Genomic DNA, 22,887 nt, shown 5'->3' with positions numbered 1-22,887 from the left:
TTTGTTTTTGTTGGGGGTTTTTTTTTTTTTTTTTTGGGGGGGGGGGTATTGATTTTATTTAGCTTTAATTATGTTTTTTTACTAACTTTATTGCTGTACTAAGGCAGGGTACTGTGATGTTGTAAGGAAGCGTTGTACAGCACTCTGACAACCATCCTTACCAGCCATAATCTGCCTGACTTGCATAGAGTAGCACAAAAACGCAATGATGATGTCCCTGGGTTTTAAAATAAGTAATATAATAAAAAACAGAAAGTTTTTTTCTAAATTTGTATTAGCATTTTTATGGGGTGGGGGGGAGACCAGGGAAGGCAAAATAATAACAGAAAAAAAATCTTTGGATTTAATAATTTTTGGTGAATACTTTGGTAAATGGCGACGGTTTATATCTGCTTGGAATTCAGATTTAAAGCACATATTTAGTTTACCAAAACAAATACTGCTTAGTGTAGAAGTGCTACATGCTAACAGCTTATCACTGCTGTATCAACACTAATGAAAGTCCAATCCTACTTTCTGAACTTTGGAGAGAAGGTACCAGGCAGAGCCGTGGAAGTGAACGCTGAATTGTCACAACTAGTTGCGAGTACAGTATATTTTACTACTGCACAACAGTAAGGGAAGTGGAAACTTTGCTAAGTGCTTATATGTACTGACTACTGAGACATTTGATTCATAAGCTATCAGACCTGTATGTCAGAGAACAAGTAGTTGAGGTAAGCAGTATAGGCTGGGCGCCCCAGTTTGTCACTGGTGTGTACAGGGTGATAGATGAACAATCTCTTGTGTGTGTAACGGTAGGAAATTATTGGGTGATTGCTGAAAGATTAATTTCAGGAAAATAATTCTGCGGAGGTAGTTTAACAGAGGAAAAAAAACTATCCAACAATCTCATGAACGAGCAGTTAATTGCTTTTTCTATTCAATCTCACAAAGGTAATTAATCATGTAAAGTGATGGGACCTAAATTAAGGCATTGTGTGATTGCAAAAGCTCATTCATAGAGCTGAGAGATTTGTCTTTTATGCGTGTGTGGTCAATAGAAAAACTGATCTTGCTGAAGAGAGATTTCAGTTTTACAAACTTAGGTGATAGCTGCACCAGTGTGTAGCGGTAATACATACCTCCAAACCTTCTGACATGAGAAAAAGGGACACCTCTCAGCACAATGGGGGGAACTTATCAAAACCGGAGCAGGCAGTAGTTAAATAATCTGTTTAAACAGCCCCGATGCTGGCGACGTACACTGTACGTCGTCAGTCACGAAGGGGTTAATAGATACCTGTACATCCGATCAAAAAGAGGGGCAACTGAGGAAGAAAGAGGCACAGAGGGGTTTGGTTCCAAATGAGGGACAGTTGGGTGGTATGTGTAATACATTGGGGGGAATTTATGAACATGTTTGCGGCAACATTTTTAGTTGCAAAGACCATAATCTCATGCTAACCAAACACAACATTTTATCTCTGTTATGCGTCTTATCGCAATGTATTAGTGTTTGCCCCTCGTGGCACATGTTTTGCGACATTTCGCATTATTTCTCAAATGCACAGTAGTTGCATCCAGCATTTGTGACTTTTAGCTAGAAGTAGCCCAAGGAAGAAGATTCATCTTCATACCCCCAAGTCAGCTAAGCACATCAGGGCTATTCCGCTGTGCTGCAAGTTTGCGACAATTTAGGGACAATTCTCCTTATGAAGGCATTTAGGAATGAAGCATAAACTACAATAATAACTAGAGGTGGACCGAAATGGATATTTTAAAACCGAAACAAAAAAAATTGTCAGGCCGAAACCGATACCGAAAATGTTTTTTATTTTAATTTTTTCAAATTTTCAAATATTTTTTCCTCAATCTCTTTTTCTGTGTCCCCTGTTATCAATGAACAGGAATCCTCATAACATGAGGACATGGTATGTTTACTGTAACTACAATTATGAATGAACAGGAGGTGATGTAGATCTCTCCCATTCATTCATAATTGAGGATATAGTACACATACCATGTCCTCAATTATCTACAAATACTCAGCGATCACTGATCGTTGAGTATTTGTACCTTGCTCTCCTCTCTGACACGCTGTCACAGGAGGCTGATCGAGCGGTGTAGAGAGGAGAGCTCAGCCTCCTGTGACAGCGCGGCCTGTCTCCGCCCCCACACCGCTCTGCCGGACTGTGATAGGAGGCTGAGCAGTGTGGGAGGAGACGCCGGCCACTCACAGCGCTCTCGTCCCGCAGAGCTCGGCCAGCTGTCACAGTTTCTCTCCTTCCTGCTGGAACACAGAGCAGCGCCCAGCGGGGAGGAAAGAAAGCAGGGATGCGCCGATGTATCGGCAGAAAAATTGCACTTTCGGCATTATGCCAAAAGTGCCATTTTCGGCCGATATGTTTTGGCGGCCGATATATTGGTGCATCACTAATAATAACATCTGTCACTATTTGCAGTACAAATCATAGGGCCCCATACAGCATACCTGACAGCCGTCCCCCAGTAATGGTGCAGTAAAATCAGGTCAGATCTGCGGTTTTACTGCCCTCTGATCACCTGCTGCAATGTCAAACGGTGCTGTATACATTGCCGCGGCCACAATGTTTTTCGTCACAGTGCAGCAAAAAAATATACAGCATGAATGTTTTTAAAAAATGCAGTCAGGAGGCGGTAGTATCACCTCCTGAATGCTGGGCAACTGCTGCTCCACGGCTTATCAGAGGGCGGTAGAGGCTGTCAGCCATTTGAGCCAGGCCTCAAAGTCCAATTCTGCCACCAACTTCTTCCCCCTGCTCTTGTATATCAATCTCCTGGCCCAGGCAGCCCTGTGCAGACCAGAACTTTAATTGAATTGTTGAGAACAGCGGAGTGTGGCTGAAAATGATTAAATAGTCCCTTTTCTCCCTGGGCACCATCAGTTCAGCAGGAGGAAGCAGAGAGTGGGGGACTGTTTAATCATTTTTGGCCGTATTCCAGGAGCCACTGTTTCCGACAATTAAATTAAAGCTCTGGCCTGCACAGGACTACTTGGGCTGGCGGATTGATATACAAGAACAAGAGAAGAAAGGGGGCAGTTTAATCATTTTGGGCCACTCAGGCAGAGTAATCCCAGGACCACGACTCCCGAAAAATGTAAGTTCTGGTCTGCTCAGGGCTGCTTGGGCCGGCGAATTAATATACAAGAACAGGGGGGAAAAGGGAACTGTTTAATCACTTTGGGCCACTCAGGTGGAGTAATCCCAGGACTGTGACTCCTAACAAATTAATGTTCTGGTCTGCGTAGGGCTGCCTGGGCCTTGATATACAAGAGGTTGAAACTTTTCTTTAATTGCTGGGACTTGTGGGATCCATGGTCAGCATGATTACTCTGCCTGCACCTAAAAGCAATTATTGAGTTCCCTCTCTGCCCCAGGCCCCCCTTGCGGAACTGATAGGGTCTGAGCCCAGTACAGGAGGGCTGGCTCTATCCCCATAGTGGCAGCCCTGACTATATCCACTAAAAATCAAGGATGCGACAGTTTAAAAGACGTTGTCGATGCAACCAAATGTCCCCCCTTGGACAAAGAATTGTTGTTGCAAAATTAACGTATAGAAAAATATTATTTGACCTGTACATTGTACTCAGTATGATGCAGATATGTACAGAATAAGGTACTAGTTTACACTTACAGAGTGTCATTGTCTCTACCATTAAAATTCCTCTCAGGTTTCATTGAGGAATTCAATTTGTTCAAACACGAGGCACAAAGGAGTGAGATGAGGAGACCTGAGACTGCGGTGTGTGTGTGTGTGAAGAAAATGCGTGTAACAGTGTGTGGATGGAGTGTTTTTCTCCATTTGAGTCTATTTTAGACAGTTTAGCCATGGTCTGCAGAGATGTAAGTGGCACAAAATAAAATATAGATACAGTTCACCAGCAGACATAGGAACTATGATAGATAGGAGATGATAAAAGAAATTCAGTGAGGGCTTGCCTGTGTGTGTGTATACTAGATGCACCTGCTGTGTATTTAAATTGAGTGTGTGAAGACAGCATTGTGTATCTTTAGTGGCTGCAGTGTGTATATGTTTCTACTTTGTATGCTTTGCCCTGACTGCAGTGGAGGAGGATGTTTACATTTCATGCCTGTGTTTTGTGTATAGAACGCTTTGTATTAAAAAGTGGATGTGACAGAGGTCTAGAACGCTTCATATTCAATGTAAAGCGTTGTGCAGATTTGTTTGTGATGATTTATGTATGCAGATAGGAGTGTGTCTGTGTGTACAGTAATCAGTGTTCTCCTCTGTGTAACACGTTACTGCAGTTTATCTCCAGGTGCTGGCACTCATTCTTCACACACGGTTTTGATGGGGTTTCCTTCTATGAGTGTACAGCGCTGCAGTACATTTATACATGTCTGAAGCGCAGTGCGAACACAGAAGGTTATAATCATGACCCCATGCTTTGTCATCCCCCACTAGATTTTCCTCCTCCTTTCCCCTCCCAGACCTATTTCTTTTTTTTTTTCCCAACAATATTGTTACATAATTCAGCCTGCATTTCGATTGCTTTGTTAAACTGTTATGTATTTTTCATTTAAAGCACAGAATACATGCTATCAAGCATGATTGATGTCATTTAAGGCTCTTCTGGAGATGTGACCTCTGCAGTGACACTTCTCCGTTTGATTTCTATTGTAGAGGCACGATTTCTAGTTTATTGCAGAATTCTTTAACTTGTGTAAGGGAACGGCGATATCTTTTATGTATTTTTTTAATTTATGATTCTATTGTGCTTTATATTGAGTATTTTCAGAAAGAAGGGATGATGCGTACAATATACAGTATATTAGATGCAGTAACAATAAAGATGGAGGCAAAGTCTGCTTACAGAATTGCAGTGTGATTGTTTAAAAGTGCATGCCCTTCTTTTGTAATGTCTGCCTTATCTCTGTGCAGCATCAGCCTTTGTAGGCTTGTTGGTATCTATTTGAGCATGAATATCCGTCACATGTGAGAATTATCTGCTCTAGCTAAACTGCAGCAGATTTATGAGGCAGGGGACCCAAGGAATAGGTATGTGCAGTCCTCAACAGTCCCTAGTGTTCTCACAGTTACAGTTCAATACGTTTTGCAGCAAAATAGTTTTATTCCATTGTTCCCATTAGAATTGCCAGAGGAAAAGTACCATAGAGGCTCATCCAGCTGTAGCCTGGCTTGACTAAGCAACCACACACACAATGCCACACACCCGGTTTAAGGTCTCGTTTACACTTCAGTGCTTTAGACATACTTTTCTACATCTTAAACTTTGCAGAATCTGCAGAGACTGTTTTTCTTTTCCATGGTACATTTCCTGCCAATATGTTTTCATGTGCTGCCTTGTTACTAAATTCCTGTACAGGTATATGTCAGTTAAAGCCGAATTAAACTTTTCAGGTTCCCCCAGGAGCTTTTGTCGTAACGTATAAGCATGGACAGCATATTTGCACATTATGCCACTTTAAAGTGGCACTAAACTCAGGAATTAAACCTTAAAAATGCATTCAGGCACCTTAACTAATAACAAAAATGTATCTTATTTGTGTATCACTCGGCTGTAGATCCTCAAATCATCTCTGAATTGGTGCTGACACTGTCTTTTCTTCTGGATGGTGGCTACCTTTGTTCCTCATGGTCCCTGTGTGTGTTGTAAAGTAGCCACCACTCCAAGCTTGGATGTTGGAAATGTTAACTAAGCTTAAAAATTTTATGGCAGAAGAGACATACTTAGGGGAATTCATCAAAACTGGAGCAGACAGAATCTGGGGCAGTTGTACATAGTAACTTCTCTTTTCTCTCTTACGTCATCTCGGCAAGCCTGCGCGGCTTAGTGTACGGAAAGAAAAGAAGGCTGACAGGCAGCTAGAAGCAATTATGGCTGAGAAAACTTACATATTCTATTGTGACAAAATGTCTGCCTGTCGGCATTTAATTTTTAATTACTGGTAATTATTTTTTTAAGACTTAACTTCCACTTTAACATGGACAGCAGACTCATTAGAAACAGCACACTACCTAAATGACTGATATATCTTTCTTATAGGGTTGCACAGATACCAAGTACAGTACTCGGTACAAGTACGAGTACATGTACCGATACTTTTGAGCTCCAAGACTACACTAGAGAAAAATTCAAAAATTAGGAGGCCGCTGTAAGGAGCACACAGAGCTCCTGGGATTTGTACATCTCTGGTTTAATGTACGATTTTGTTTTTATAAGTATAAATAAAGGGATGAATAAAGGGATGCACAGATACCAGTTTTGCGAGTACAAGTACTGGTACTTGCCGAGTACTTACAAGTATGAGTACTGATACATTTTTGTTTATTGTCATGTGACAGTTTTTCTAAAACAATACAGACTAATGTTTTTAGGACAGTGGTGGAGTGCCAGAGCCCGGTCCCAGCTGCAACTTCTGCAACCCTGGTAGTTCTTGTGAAAATGCCAAGTATCTGCACTGGTACTCGAAAAGTATCTGTGCATCCCTACTTTCTTATTACGTGTGAAAGAGTAGTCAGCGTAGTTGTAGTTAGACATGTGCATTTGGACGAACTTGCCGATTCACTAAATTCCGTTATAAATTATTATATGCCCAAAAATGCGAAAAATATATTCGGGCATATATTAATTTGTTTTGTATCTTGCTGCATCTATACATGCGTCATGCGCCCCGCCTCCAAATTGTGCGCTTTCGGATTCCAAGGCTTGTTGCCTCCGAATCTGAAACAGCATGATTATTTGTTTCATCAAACAGAAAGAATGAAAAGGTTTTTCCCATTTCATTAGTCCAAAACAAATGTTTATGCTGTATGCATGTCTAGTCGTAGTAGCTAATCTACCCTGCATCCAGTGACTATTCTACAGATCCCTACATTTAATAAAATAAAAAATAAATAAATGGATGCTTGCAAAAATGTGAAAAATTGCATCAGAGCTTACTTCAGGGTGCCTTAAATAACGTATTAAAACATCAGGATGCTGAGGGACATTTCACAACCAAATTGGAGGGGGAGAGAGGTGAGCGGTCACTGCCGTGGGACCAAGGATCGGGTGAAAAAAAAATATTTTTTATTTTAGACCCTAGACCAAGAATAGCACCTAACCCTTGCAGTGGGGAGGTAGCCCTACTGCAAGGGTTAATTTTGTACATGCCCACAGTTATTCTATAACAGGGGTAACCATTAGGTAGATCGTGATCTACCAGTAGCTCTCAAAGCTGATGCTGGTGGATCACAAAGGCTGTGAATGGCGGCCCCTTTATTCCATTTTGGTATATTTATTTAGCTGTGCACACATGATTACCTAGTGTCCTGAGTCTGGTGATCCAAGCTCCCTGACACCTTTCTGGTGGATACTGGTGGTTGAAGTGCTATGTATTATATCAAAGAATATTTGTTTACACAGCCTGTTGCACTACACTGTTTGCAAAATACAGCAAGGTGAGCCAGGAGAGAGCGGGGAGAGACAGACAGGAGAGAGAGCAAGGAGAGACAGCCAGGAAAGAGAGAGAGGAGAGACAGCCGGGGAGAGAGCGCAAGGAGAGACAGCCAAGAGAGCGAATGAGGAATGACAGCCAGGAGAGAGAGGAGAGACAGCCAGGAGGATGAGCAAGGAGAGACAGCCAGGAGAGAGAGCAAGGACAGACAACCAGGAGAGCGTAGAGAGACAGCCAGGAGAGAGAGAGCGAGGGAGGTTTTTTGTTCGTTGGTAGATCTCATGTAGCTCATCATTTGAAAAGTAGATCTCAACACAAAAAATTGTGGGCACCCTTGTTCTATAAGCTCAATAACATGCTGCAGTTACCTCTCTTTATGTAGGTCCATGAACAGTGTACCGTAAAGTCCACTGAGGAAATGATTTTTTAAAACATTTAGTATCATAAAGGGTGATATACCATACACTGTTACACTCTAAGGTAGTTAACATTTGACTGTCAGACTTCCATAGAACAAGAGCAGATATGCCAGTATGTCACAATAGTGAAGTCCTGATATGGTCTGTATGGACCAGGGGTGTCACACTCAATTTAATCGTGGGCCGCATCAACATTATGGTTGCCCTCAAAGGGCCGGTTGTATCTGTAAGACTATATAAATGCGTCTAATCTTTATCATAATTGCCTCTGCATTCGATTATCATTGGTTTTAGTAATAACTTAATACCTAGATCTAAAAGAAGAAGTCTAGGAAATGGCCTGGTGGGCCGGATTCGGCCCCTGGGCCTTGAGTTTGACACGTGATATGGACGTTTATTTTCACAATAGCTGAATAGACACAGATTGCCAAAAATACTGGACCCCGGGGGAGCAGATTTCATATGGAATATCATCAGTTATATGTGACTAGGATAGCTCCAGTTCTACGGATGGCCATACACAGTAAATCTATCAAATGATTTTGCCAGAAGGTAAGGGTTCTGGCAGAGGTTTGTAATGATCTCCAAGCATATAACTCCACCACTACATTATCTTCTAACCCATTTCTCTTTCCAGATTGCATTAAATAATAGAGGACTGTGCAAGCTCCTTAACTCTTTTATGTCTCATTTATCCTACTTTGATCCTACTAGTGTTTAAAAAGTACTAAACCTACACAGTTCAACTGTGTATACATAGGCCTGATGTATACATAGGCCTGCATAGAGTGCACAACACTATATTCATGTTAGTATATCTGCACCAACTCAGTAAAGCAGGTAAGGCTAACACAATGAAACTCCAAAGCTGATAATATTTATAGTCTCAGGCAACATATTACAGTATTAATGTTTTCTGGTAGCCATTACCCTGTTTGCAAAAATGATATCCTTTTAATAGTATATTGCAGGGGGTGCAGAAGACTGTAGCACAGCGACATACAAGTGTGGTAAATGTAGAAACTTGATTTCTACTGAAATAAGAAAGAAATGCACCTCTATACTTCAGCATTTGGAGGAGAGGGCATTAACTTTTTGGATTTTTGGATTAGATTTGGATTTTTGCCACCTCTTTGAATAGTGTTTTGGCTTCCGGGTTAGGGGGTCAGGTGGCACTGTGGTCAGTACATTGTTCTGTATTATTTGAAGATAATGCAGTATACGGTGCTTCGCAACTATTAAAGCGGACCTTTACACTCAAAAGTCATATTCTACCAATGCATCCCTCTATGTATGATGAATAATAATAACATAGACATGTCAGGTGTAAAATGCTGTGATTATGAAATACTTACACTTGCAGAGCATTCACTTCCTGCTTTGAAAGGGCAAAATGACTTCAGTGTGCCAAAGCAATGCACACTGGGATTGCCTTGTCATTGAAATGATGATGATGTAAGGGCCAAAAACATTGCATCCTGGGAAGGCTACATCAGCAAAACATTCCTGGGAAATCGAATCTGTAATCTCAGGAGAAATCAGGGAAAGGCATTCTCCTCCCCTGAGATGATGAGCATGGTCACATGTCCTAGTCACATGTTTAGTCACATGTGCCAGATTTTCAGGAAGTAAAAGGAGAGCTAGTAATCTGCCCTTAGTTAACATGGCCACTTTCACAAGACTGGGAAAGAAAAGAGACATAATGTATGCAAAGAATACAAAGCCGGAGATTATCTAGAAGTATGTGTGTGTAGATTGTCATTACTAAACATTTCTAAAGGTGTGTTTGTTGTTATTTTAAAGATCTGGGTAAAGGTCCTCATTAACCCTCTTTGGCCTCTTCATACCTTTAATAGATTTAACTAGGATTTTATTTTATTTATCTAACAACTGAGTCCATAATAACGTTAAATAGAAACGACACAGTTTTCAAAATTATTTACATCTAAATAACCTGAAAAGTCTTTATTGAATTCACATTATTGTAGAAGTATTCACCCACCTTTTCTGCGAAACCCTTTAAATAAGCTCTACTGCTGCCAGATTACTTCAGAAGTTCCAATATTAGTTGAAAGCCATCCCACTGTATTCAGTTGAAGTGTGGGAAATCTCAGAATATAATAGAATAGAATATTATAATAAATAGGGATGCACCGATATATCGGCTGCCGAAACATATCGGCCGAAAATGGCACTTTTGGCATAATGCCTAAAGTGCCATTTTCTGGCCAATACAGTGGTGCATCCATTCTTTCTCTCATCCCCGCTGGGCAGTGCTCTGTGTCCCAGCAGGGAGGAGAGAAACTGTCACAGGCGGCCGAGCGCTGTGGGAGCAGAGCGCTGTGAGCGAACGGCGTCTCTCCTCCCCGCACTGCTCAACCTCTTGTCACAGATCAGAGGAGAGCAGTGTGGGCGGAGACAGCCAGCGCTGCTGTCACAGGAGGCTGAGCTCCGCTCTCTCAGCTTCCTGTGACAGCGTGTCGGTACGTGTGAGCGCTACAAACATAAATAAAAAAGTTTATAAAAAATATATAAAAATAAAAAATTTGAAAAAGTTAAAATAAAAAACATTTTCGGTTTCATTTTGAAATTTTTTCTATTTAGGTTTTGTTTCGGTTTTGACATTTTAATTTCGGTGCATCTCTAATAATAAATATATTAAAGGTCACAGAATTTGTTTGAAAGCATACCCATTAACATATACATGAAGACCAAAGTCCTATATATAAAAAAGCCCTGGATAAAGGTATAGAAAAGCACGGATCAGGATTGCATTATCACAAAATTCCAAACTTTGAACATAATTCAGAGTACTGTTAAATCCATTAAGGAAAATGGGAAATAATATGGCACTACCAGGACTATAATGAAGACCATTAAGTAATGAGGTAACAAGGGCATTAGTCAGAGAAGCAACAAAAATATAATTTTTCATAGGAAGTACTTGACCTTTATGCATGTAGTGATGAAAGAAGTAGACAAATCTTTTTAGCATAAGGTTCGACATGAACACACATATAATGGCTTGGGAATGGTTCATCTTCTTTTTTTCTGTCTACACAGAGATTCGAGAAGCCTTCAAGGTGTTTGATCGGGACGGGAATGGATTCATCTCCAAGCAGGAGCTGGGCACCGCAATGAGGTCCTTGGGGTACATGCCCAATGAAGTGGAACTGGAGGTCATTATACAGAGACTGGATATGGATGGTAAGCCCGGGGAGCACTGTCTGGGCTTTATCTGGATACAGTATGGTACCACAAATCCTGTACCTGCTTCCTGCATATATCCTGATTACAGTGAATAGCATTCTGTCAACACTTTCTAAGCTGTTACACATTTACAGGACATTCTGTGTGGATTCCTGGAGAAGCCTGTGTTTGTGTTAAACTCCCTTCAACTGTAAATACTCTGTGCTTGTATATTAACAACTTTGATGTAGAACCTTAATAATTAATTCAAAGAATTTTTGCTTCATCATGAATTTAGATTTAAAGGGAATGCATAATCTTTTCAGTGCCTATATAGATATGCATGTGAAAGAAATCAACTGAAAAAAATATTTTCTTTCTGAGTTGGTACTAAAAAATACATAAAATCTAACATTTTAATCTTTTTTCTCTAAAAGCTAAAGCTAAAAGGGGTCACCTGGCATACAATGTCACTGTCACTAAGTGTCACACTTAGTGACAGGGACTTACTGTGTACATCACTGTCATGATGGGGTTAAATAAAAAAACTTAACCCCTTAGGGCACGTGTCAAACTCAAGGCCCAGGGGCCGAATCCGGCCCACCAGGCCATTTCCTAGACTTCTGCTTTCAGATCTAGACTAGGTATTAAGTTATTACTAAAAGCAGTGATAATCGAATGCAGAGGCAATTATGATAAAGATTAGATACATTTATATCGTTTTACAGGCCCTTTGAGGGCAACCATAATGTTGATGCGGCCCTTGATTAAATTGCGTTTGACACCCCTGCCTTAGGGTGAAACAAATCTGCAGCTCAGCTGCACATTTTCGTTGTAATGGGTTAATTTTTATATGAATGATAGTATAAAAATATATTTAAATATATCATTTTTATTTGTTACATTTATTTTTATTTTTTTACACTTTATTTTTTATTTTGTTTACACTTTTCACTATTTAAAAAAAAAATGTTTTAAATTTTTATTTTATTTATTTAATGAATTATATTAAGCAGTCATTGTGAATGAATCTCACGATTACTGCTTGATAATGTAATTAAATAATTTTTACAGGGGTACGTCTCCTGTCACGAAGGGGTTAAGGATCTACAACAAAGTTGTTAATATACAAGCTCTTTCCAGCCAGAGCATCCCAGGTTGCTAAGAGCTGGGCAGGGAGATGTGTAAGGGCCATACACATTTCCCCGCCCACCTCTTACCAACCTGGGACACCCAGGACAGGCGTCCCTGTCTCTGTTCCTAGCAACCAGTGACGTCACTGCCCAGCAGGACGCCGACCAGGGCTGAAGCCAGAGCTGGGCAGGGAAATGAGGCAAAAGCATAGCCTAACCTCCAAACCCCCCTGCGATTAGCATGCACCATCATCACCTCCATCCTCCTCTCCCGTCAATGTGCACTGTTGCCAAGTCGGCCTCCACCCCGCTGGCCTCAGGTGGGGAAAAGGCTAGGGGCACTCCTGGGGGCAGCCACATTTGCCATTACACAGATTTTACTTAAGGTTTATTAGTGCTACAGAATCATTCGGTTTCACTGCCCTTTCCAACAATACAGGACTATGGGATTTATATACTAAAGACAAATAGACTGTTCACTTTGGAAGGGAATAGCACTTTACAAAGGAATTTTCCCTTAGCTTAGTGAATGTGGTAAAAATTCACTGTGGTGAAAATACTTAATCACAAGTGTAGCACCCTGCTAGAAAGAGTGATATAAATTTAGTAATATCGGATTGTATACAGCCTGATGCTGATTTGTAATCTGGGTTCATTTGGTTTCCCCTAAACAATCTGTCATAATTTGCATCTGTCTGCTGCTGGGTGTACCCTGGTTACAGAACAGAACAACCAATGAGGGATTGTTATGAGTGGATATCCCTCTCCAGCCAATCACTGTTAGACAATGGCCAGTGGTGCATACTAGGGGAGGAGATAAATACTTTAGGTGGACCATGTGAGACCTCTCTTCCTGCCCGGGGCCCAGCCTTTGAGGAGGCTGCTGTGGACTCTCTGAGATGGCTAGGCCTGAAGCCTAGGGACCAGCTGTGTGTTGACTCTGGAGCCTCATAGCAGCAGGTCCAGCGGTTATTACTGATTACAAGGGTGCTGTGCATGGAGACAGTAACCGCAATCTGCAATGTGATAGAGTCTACGTCTGCCTGGATGATCCTAACCCTCTGCCTCTCTCCCTGAAGTTCTGCATAAAGTGTTCAGCATCATATCTACAGTCTGGACATCACTTCAATCGACCACCATAGAGGGCTGTAAGTTCTGATTGGCAAAAGCAAGTGAAATTACCCCTAGACATGAATATTTCAGAGTTGTGGTACCCATAGCAACCGACCCTAGAGTCAAGGTGTGCTGTGATCCATTATAGAGGTTTTCTTACAGAGGAAATACAGGAGACCCCTTACTTCTTTTACTGTAGATCACCCCTTCAGAGCCACCGGTAGTGATATCCTGCACTGGGATATCGCTGACTGAGTAAGGGGGACGCTACACAAGCAAGGAAAAGAAAAAACAGTATTTTTGCTTGCACATGATTAGATGATGGAGGTCAGCAGAGCTTCACCTCATTCACTAAACTAAGGGGAAATTCCTTTGCAAAGTGCAAATTCCCTTGTACAGTCTATTTGCCTTTAGTAAATCAACCCCTATGAGTCAGTGGTAGTTGCAAACTGTTTGGTCCCTCTAGTGGTAGAGCTACAAACCTCTATATATAATACAATAACAAAAATACGGAATAGCATCATGTAAGAATGTGAAAGTCATAACAAAAGTTACCTTTGGCTAAACACTTCAATAATAGCAGAAAACATATGCTTCCTGAATATACGCTGTAGTTTCTTTTTGAGGACACCGGAAAATATGAATTGGCTAGACTTATGTGAATTTTACTTGACTATACTGTATACAGGTTGGACTGTGAGTAACAAATATTTATAATAATCATTATCATAATTATTATAGTAGGTATTAGAAACACATTGAAAACCTTTTACAAACCTCAACAAATCACAAAGAAAAACAAATAGCTACATCAGAGTTTTTTTGCTTTGGACTTTCCCATGCATTTTACTGAACAGTGTGGTAGATCACTCTGAGTATGTATTCCCTCCAGGCCTGTCTGCAAGTTCCTTATCAGCAATTCAGGGATGTTACACGCACAGAAGACAAATCGATCCTGTAGTGAAGATAGCTAAAACAAGCTTTTTACTAATATTATGGAATAGTGTCTGCACAAATTAAAGTGTTAAGTAATTCCAAATCCTTTTTCTAGTACCTAAATCTGCGCAAAATCAGACCTCTTAATGTTGAACAAATATGGCAATTTTATTCTCTTATATTTTGCATTTTTAGCTTATGAAGCAATATCATAATGAGGTAATCCACTATTATGCAGCCTCTATGCTGCTTTTCTTACAAAGACATAGATGTAAAGTGTGCTTTAACAATTTTTTTTACATGACATACATTTTTAACTATTGGAAGCATTGATTCCTCATAACTCAATACTTTATCCCCACCTTGATTTCCTCCTTTTCTGCTCAGCTTAAACTACCATATGTATTTATAACCAAAACCTGTTTTTTGTAGTTTTGGATAGCATAGGGGATGGTTAAAAGAAACCATGTCATTAAAATAACAATAAAAGATTATTTCTTACATTTTATCACTTTTTAATTTTTCTATTTTAATTATTATTTCTTATGATTTTTATTTGTATTTATTTTATTATTTTTTATAACTGTATTTGTTTATTATTATTTATTTATTTTCACTCAATTTTATTGCTATAACACAGGAACTAAAAATCCCATGTGTGATAGCATTTGGAGGTGACTTTGGAGGTTCTCTTATTGAAACTGTCCCCTCCAATACAGGAGTTTGAGCACAGCATTCCTGTCTCAGTGTTTACACGGAGCAGAGCGGAGAACGGACGTTCTCTGCTCTGCTCCCCGGTCTCCATCCTGAAGAGAGGATGCAATCTCCAGAGAGAGGCGGCCGGTGGGGAGAGAGGTAGCCAACGGGAGGGGGCGACAGACCTGCAGGCTGCATACAAGTGATCTTGGCGACAACGCCGAGATCACGTGTTCAAAACGAGCAGCTGCTTCCCCGCTGTACATTTAGCTCTGCTTGCCCAAAGCAGGGCCAAATGTAGAAAAAAAATTAAACTGACCGTTTACCTGTGTTTAGGTGCAGTCAGTTTATCTGTGCCTAGAGAATATAGAATTCAGTGTGCCCAGGGTCTGATTAGAAACTCTAAAGGCATAAACACACATAAACAGGGCTAAACCCACTATATATACACACACACACATATGAAAATATATTTATATATGAGGAAACAAAAAAATATGAGAATATATATACATACAGTATACAGTATATACACATACATACATAGGTGCAGGTGTGCCTGCACGAGTGTCAGTGCTGGTGGAGGGAAAGAGCGGTGCTGCCCGCCCCGGCCCAGCAATAATATTAATTGTTTCCCCCCCTATCGAACGGCACATGCCCCCCTAGCTTCAGCACTGCCCCCAACCACCCCCGTGCCTCCTCTTCCCCCACACTGAGCCACTATTACCTGGCTTCTCCCCACTTTTTCTATGTCCCACAGCCTGCTCAGTCCGGGTACTGATGAGATGCCCCGCCTCCTGCAGAGCCCGCACAGTACTGAGAGCCGCGCATTCCTTGTGACAGCCGCTGCTTGAGTCAGCCCCGGAGCCTCCGTGCGGCTTCAATGACGGCCCAGCCTGCATGGCATCAGAGGGGTCCGGGGACGACCAAAATTTTCTCACGGACCACCAGTGGCCCACGGACCCCCAGTTGGCAACTGCTGCTCTGAAGTGTTTCATCCTCAAATGCCACACCAGAGACTCTGAGATCTGATTTTAGCCAGTTTCTAACAACTTAAAGCATGTGGTCTTTGTTTAGAAGGCTGGCAGGCTGCTACTTCTCTGCTCCTAGAGAAAATAAGCTTTGATTTTCAGTGCCTCAGTTGGGAACTTTTAAGAGGAAATTCTACAGAGTACCTGCAGCTACAAGGATTGGCATGAGTTTGTTTTAAAGCTGTTTTACTGCTTGTTAAGAAAATGTAAATACTTTAATGCCCACAATATCTGAGCACAAGTGCACGTTAAAGTGGACCTTTACCCCCTTTAACTAAAAATCGCATCAGCATGCAGCTCTACATGCTGATATAAAATCATATTACAGTCATTAGTTAGACAAACATATTTTTAATTTACTTACAAATAGAGTTCACCCACTTCCTGGTCCACTTTGGCACAAATGATGTAATGTGCCAAAGTGTTGCATCCTGGGATGGTTACATCAGCAGTGCATTGCTGGCAAATCTGTAATCTCACATGATCTCAGGAAAATACATTTTCCTCCCCTGAGATGATGTACATGGTTACATGTCCTAGTCAGATGTGCCAGAGTTCCAGGAAGTAAAGGGAGATGGATTAATCTGGCCTTAGTTAAAGGAGAACTATGCGGTGAGTGATTTTCACTCAGCCTCATAATCTGAGCCGACCTGTGACAATGAAACTGTGACAGGTCGGCTCAGTAGATCGGGAAGTGAGCGAACACATACCGGCGCTCGCTCACTTCTCGATCCTGTCACTGCAGAGAGTCGTGACAGGGGAGTGACTGGATTCTCCCCTCCCGTCCGATCCTCCAGCGCTGACTGGCGGAACGGACAGGGGAGGGGGCAAGTACAGCTGGCTCTGCCTCTAGTTAGGCAGAGCCAGCTGTCACTCACGCAGCTGGCGGGATCCAGACATAATTGTCGGGATCCGTTTCAGCTGCGGTATCTCAGTATACCGCGAGCTGCAGCTTTGGGTAACGGGAGGAAGCTAGTTTGTGTCCTCCCGTTACCCTTCAGAGAACTATGGGGAAAAGCCCTGACCCCATAGTTCTCCTTTAAAATGGCCACTGTGAGAAGAATGGGGAAGAAAAGAGTAATAAGCTATGCAAATAAATATAAAGCCAGCAATCTAGAAGTATGTGTTTGTAGATTGTCATTACTAAACATTTGTAAAGGTGCCTTTTTTGTTATTGTAAGGATATGAGTAAAGTTCCTCTTTAAGTCACTCACCTAAAAAGAAAGATATGTATGAAGAATCTCTTTGGATCTCTGGCGTCTCTTTCCCTCTACAGACTCTGTCCTAATTAGACAAGGAACAAACAAATGTTTGCAGCTAGTCTGGTCATCCTCTTATCTGATTATCTTGCTCTGATCTGCTCTTTCCACACACATACACAGTCTGGCAGTTGTCGGAAAAGTGCATGTGCAATGACCTTTGCTGGCTGTGAATAGGTGCTTTTATGCTAATATGTGCACATATATATTTCATTTTCACATTTTCTTCAATATTTGTAACACATAAGTGAACTCATACTTTCAGTCTGGCTACATTTTAATCTACTTTGTGAACGCTAATTAGGAAGCTGCAAACTGCCACTCTGACACAAGGCTGTTATGTAACAGTGGAAAGACAGCGTATGATGTGTACATCTTAATAGTGCTGCCCTTCAATTCATCATAGCCCTAACAAATCCTGAGGAAATTAAGAACATTTACTTTCTACTTCATCCTGTTATCACATATATCTAATCTTGTACAGTCAGATGATATTACAGTAAAGCAGCTTCATTCATTGTTAGTTGAGTCTTTTATAATCCACTGCATTGCATGCTTGGTCCTTAGAGCTGTGAAGTTAGATTGCCTGCGGCATATCCAGGCAGCCCCGGCTCAGGCTAATGTGTGATTGGCCTGTCATGCTAGTCTCCAGGTTAGGAAGCATTCATGGATTAAACTGCTATTTGAACTCTAAGGATGTGCCTGGCAGGCACTCTGACATAACAGCTACTAGCAACGAATACCTAAGGGAGAAATATTTTGAGTTATTTAAGCTGGTAAAAGTCTGTTGCCCACAACAGCATTGGTTCATGACATCCCACTGGTACTTATGTAAGAAACACAGATATATCCTAAGGTCAAAGCCCAAGCATTCCTGTGCAGAAGATGTGACATATTACTAACACAAATATTATTTCTTCAGAGTTTGAGCTCCCGAAATAACATACAGTGATTTTCATTAACAGTTCTACTTATGCGCGATAGATGCAAGATGTCAAGTTTATATTGGTGCCATTGTCTCTGCAATATTTTCACTTTAGGGTTACATGCCTTACCCTGATGCAGATAAACCTTATGAATATACTGTATGGCACAATGTGAAGCAGGTCCCAATACAGCACATAGTAGAAATTGCAGCAAGCACAGCTTATGTATAATACAACAGCTCTGACAGGTTCCTTTCATTCACAACCACTGTACGAGCATTTGGACTGGGGGATTTATATACTGTCTGTAGCCACCCGCCATAAGTAGGAGTGTCTATGTAAATTTAGTTGCTGTCGGATTGTAGTCAGTCTTATCCTCAGTGGCGACTCTAGGAACAAAATATCGCGGGGGCACATAAGATACCACTTTTAAAACTGGGGGGGGCACTAATAATAGCGTCAGCTATAGAGCACTACAAATCCCAGCAGTACATTATACAGCAATGCACAATACCACCAGCTACAGAGGGCTACAAATCCTGCAATACATTAGGCACAGCCCACCTCAGACCTTGCAGAGCCCACCAAATAGCCCACCTGAGATGTTGTAGAGCCCACCACAGGCACTGCAGACCCCCCCTGCATTTATGCAACATACTCAACGTCCTGTCTAAGATATACAAATTCTAAAACCAACAAAAAAAATCCAAAAATTGTACCAATCAGTCTGCAACTACATTAATAGATAATCAAATCTTGGGGGGGACGGAGCCTAAACAAGTACATGAATGTTTTATGCAGTGCCAGTGGATTCTCAAATGACAAAATTAAAAGTCCATGCAGGAAGTGTGTAACACACATTATTACATAGAAGGAGATAGAGGGAGATATCTCCCCTATCACATACACACACACGCACAAACATACCATATACAAACCTATATTATTTATCTCATACACACATACATATATATATCCCAGATACACACCTATACTATAGATCCCATATGAACACACTCTAAAGCCTTGGTTCTCAACTGGTGAGTCGTGACCCACCCCGTGTTCAGTGGGTCGCAGCATGCCTTCCACTTTTCTAGGTGAGAGGCTCCTCAGCCTCCCCTTAGCGCAGCACTGTTAGTTCTCATGCCAAGCAGCCATTCAAAATGTGCTGCCCTGCGCAGAGTGTCAGCTTGAGGTGAGGTGGGCTGGGGGAATGGCCGTAAGGGTGCTCCATCCATACATGCATTGTTTACAGCTCCCTTGCATGTCCTCCAGTGACATCACATTCTGACACTCAGCACCTCTACCTGCGCGCATGGGCACCTTAAAAGCAATACACATATGGATGGAGCTCCAGCACAGCAGCCCACACCGAACGCCAGGTTGAGGATCCACTCCAGTTTTCATAAGCTAGGAAGACTGGGTGGATCTTAAATACATGCAATCGCACCTAGCATTCGTTCTGGTGTGGGAGGTGTGTGGCATTGCTATTCACTTGAATAGCACCACAAGCGTACCTCCCACCCACAGTTCGATCGCCTGCACTGGAAAGCACAGTACCGCAATGCAGTGCAACTCGGGTCGCGACTTGATGACCAAGGACAAATGTGGCCGATACCGATACAAGCATCGGTATCGGCGGCGATACCGAGTATTTGCATGAGTACTCGTGCAAATACTCAGATACAAAAAACGAGTACCTGTGCCGCGTCCACCATCTTCAAGGACCCGAAACCGCCGCACACAGGACCTCCATAGCGTCTTCAATGAAACAAGATGGCCGCGAACTCCTCCAAGTCCTCAGTCATCTGCTCCATTCTGACCTCTTCTCCTGCTGATTGGCCGATTGGATGATTGACAGGCTTCCTCACCAGTCAGGAGTGACTGCTGAGGAAGCCTGTCATCATCCAATCAGCCGCATCGTGACTCCACGAGATGTTGAAAGGTGATGCGAAGAATCTGACACTGCACTGTTGCCCTTCTGTTGTCTTGTACCAGTCTTGCCACTCACCGTTCTGCCCTAACATTGAGTAGTCGCTGACGGCCACAATTCGCACGTTCAGACCCAGATTTTCGGCTGACAGTCCAGTCTTTAAACACTTTAACAATGAGCCCCTCTTGAACATTTAATTAATTCTGCTGTTTTGCTGATACTCGCTCCATGGCTCGCGCCAACAATCATCCCACGTTCAAAGGCTGTTAAATCGCGTTGTTTAACCATATCTTCAGAAAAAAATCACTTCTACTGTCGTGGTAAACAACGTGCTTCTCTATTTATAATGGTGTGGCCCTCTAGCAACTTCTGCGCAAAATTATAGCTAATTATAACTAATTTGCCTACAAACATCAGGTGGTCATAATAAATCAGGTGTATATAATGTAATATTAAAAGGAGGGACAGCTATTGCACTGATCTATTAATATTAAATGCAGAATAATAAATAGACCAGACACCAGTAGATCGGTACATATAATATCAGCATACATTGAGTGCAGACACCACTGTGATTTGTCATCGTACACAGTGTAAACAGGAAGATTTATACATGTGATCCACAGTACACTGCCTATGCGATAACCCGGCACATACAGAGTGCCCATCTAAGCAATGCCCCGTACAGCTGGCACAATCCGATCATACTTACACATATGAAAATCAGAAGTAGCTCGGGAGATGTCCGCGGTTCAGTAATAGCCTCATCTATCTCAATGAAACAATCTCTTCCCGCTGCTGAATTCAAATTTAGTATCCATTGGCTAGACAATCGCTCTCCCAATGCATGACGGGAATTGTAGTGTAACTCGTGCTGCTAACTAATAGGCGGCCAGGCCAGAAGGACTTACAATCCCACAATGCAGTGGGGGCTATCCATTGGCGAATGCACATACTTTCCTGCTTGGCTACGGCTTGATTAAATGGATGTATAGCTGGGGTTTTAATGTAAAGAGACAGAGCCCGATTATAGGACTCCTAATTTGACTGACTAGAGTGCTGGAGGGCAAGGAATAACCTAGGGGGGGCAATTGCCTGGAGGAGGACTGCTGTGGATTGTCTGAACTGTCTAGGGCTGCAGCATAGGAAGGAAAGCCATATGCTCACACTGAGGCCTGGGTCTGGGGCCTAGTGAGTAAAGCTGATGCTGGAGATGACAGAGATCATCTTCACCCATGTGGGGAGCCTGAGAAGTGATCCTCTGTAACTCCATGGTGATCTACTCTGAAATGGACTAATAGCTTTTGTATCAAGGAAATAAATATTCGGTGCAAACCATGTGAGACTCTCTTTCTCCCCTGGGCTCCTGCCTGGGGGAGGACTGCTGTTTATTGTCTGAAATGTCTAGGCCTAGGGAAGCTGAGGATGGAGATGACAGAGCGCAACTTTACCAGGTGTGGGGAGCCTGAGAAGTGATCCTCTGTGACAGCATGGACTAGTAGCTTTTGTATCAAGTACTGCATAGCCAGGAGCTCAAAACACAGATTGCCGCAGTTGGCTTAAAGGTCCTCTATTCTGTGAAGGCTGCAAGTACTTTGTTCTACCATTTTCTATAGTCTACTACATCCTGGGTGTCCTCTGTTCCACTCTCCCTAAGTTCTTCAATAAAGTTTATTAGCATTGCATCTCCTGTGAAAACTTCAGTTTTAATGGTTGCCACTGGAGGGTTGGTAAGTGCATTTGGGGCGGCAACACTTTTGTAAACCCTGGACAGGCTAGAAGGGACCATTCTATCCAGCAGCCCCTGACTTGAGGAACAGACTTGTGGTTATTTTCTCTTAGATTGCACATATTTACTTCTCAGAAGCCTGTAGACAGAGAAATCTGAAGCTCCCCCAACAACATCCACCACCTCGATAATAAATCTTACACAGGCAACAAATTTATGGTTTTAGGACAGTGGTGAAGTGCCAGCGGCCTGGTCCCAGCTGCAAACCCTGCGACCCTGGTAGTTCTGCCACTGACTCCAAGCTGTAGAGGGACTACAAATCTCTAAATATTTTATACAGCAACGCAGAATGGTGCCAGCTATAGAGAACTGCAAATCTCTGCATTACATTGTACAGCAATGCAGAATAATACCAGCTATAGAGCACTACATATCCCAGCAATGCATTATACACACAAAGCAGAATACAACCAGCTATAGAGGACTACACATCCCAGCAAGAGAGGGCTAAAAATCCCAGCAATATATTATACAGCAATGCAGAATACTACCAGCTATAGAGCACTACATATCCCAGCAATGCATTATACACACAACGCAGAATACAACCAGCTATAGAGGACTACACATCCCAGCAATACATTATACAGCAGTGCCGAATGGCAGTCGGCTATAGAGGACTACAAATCCCAGCAATGTATTATACACAATGCAGAATAATAGAAATCTACATGCTCTGGGGTGCCGGCCTAATGTCTCCAACTGAGGATCTCAGGAGGGCTGTACGGGGTCTAAGGGGGGCTGTGCGGGGTCTGAGGTGGCTATGCAGGGTTTCAGGAGGCTGTGCGGAGTGCCAGGTGGCTCTTCAAGGTTTTAGGAGGCTGTGTGGGGTTTAAAGAGGCTGTGCGGGGTCTCAAGTGGGCTGTGCAGGGTCTCAGGAGGTTTAGCCGGTCTTAGGAGGCTGTGCGGAGTCTCAGGTGGTTGTGCAGGGTCTCCTGTGGCTGTGCATGGTCTCAGGTGGCTGTGCGGGGTCTCGGGAGGCTGTGCAGGGTGTCAGGTGGCTCTGCAGGGTTTTAGG

General features: G+C 42.3%; 1 protein-coding gene across 1 annotated transcript in view; it reads left to right on the top strand.

Annotated features, from left to right (window-relative positions):
• CABP7 (calcium binding protein 7) overlaps nt 1–22,887 on the top strand; it is a 69,487-nt gene that overhangs the window by 33,069 nt on the left and 13,531 nt on the right. Inside the window, exon 2 of the mRNA XM_018555527.1 lies at nt 10,928–11,071. Coding sequence (XP_018411029.1) covers nt 10,928–11,071 — 144 coding nt within the window. The remainder of the gene's footprint in view (nt 1–10,927; nt 11,072–22,887) is intronic.

The sequence above is a fragment of the Nanorana parkeri genome, unplaced genomic scaffold, assembly GCF_000935625.1.
Source record: "Nanorana parkeri isolate BGI_ZX_2015 unplaced genomic scaffold, ASM93562v1 scaffold199, whole genome shotgun sequence".
NCBI lineage: Eukaryota > Metazoa > Chordata > Amphibia > Anura > Dicroglossidae > Nanorana > Nanorana parkeri.
This window is presented reverse-complemented; position numbering and strand designations above follow the sequence as displayed.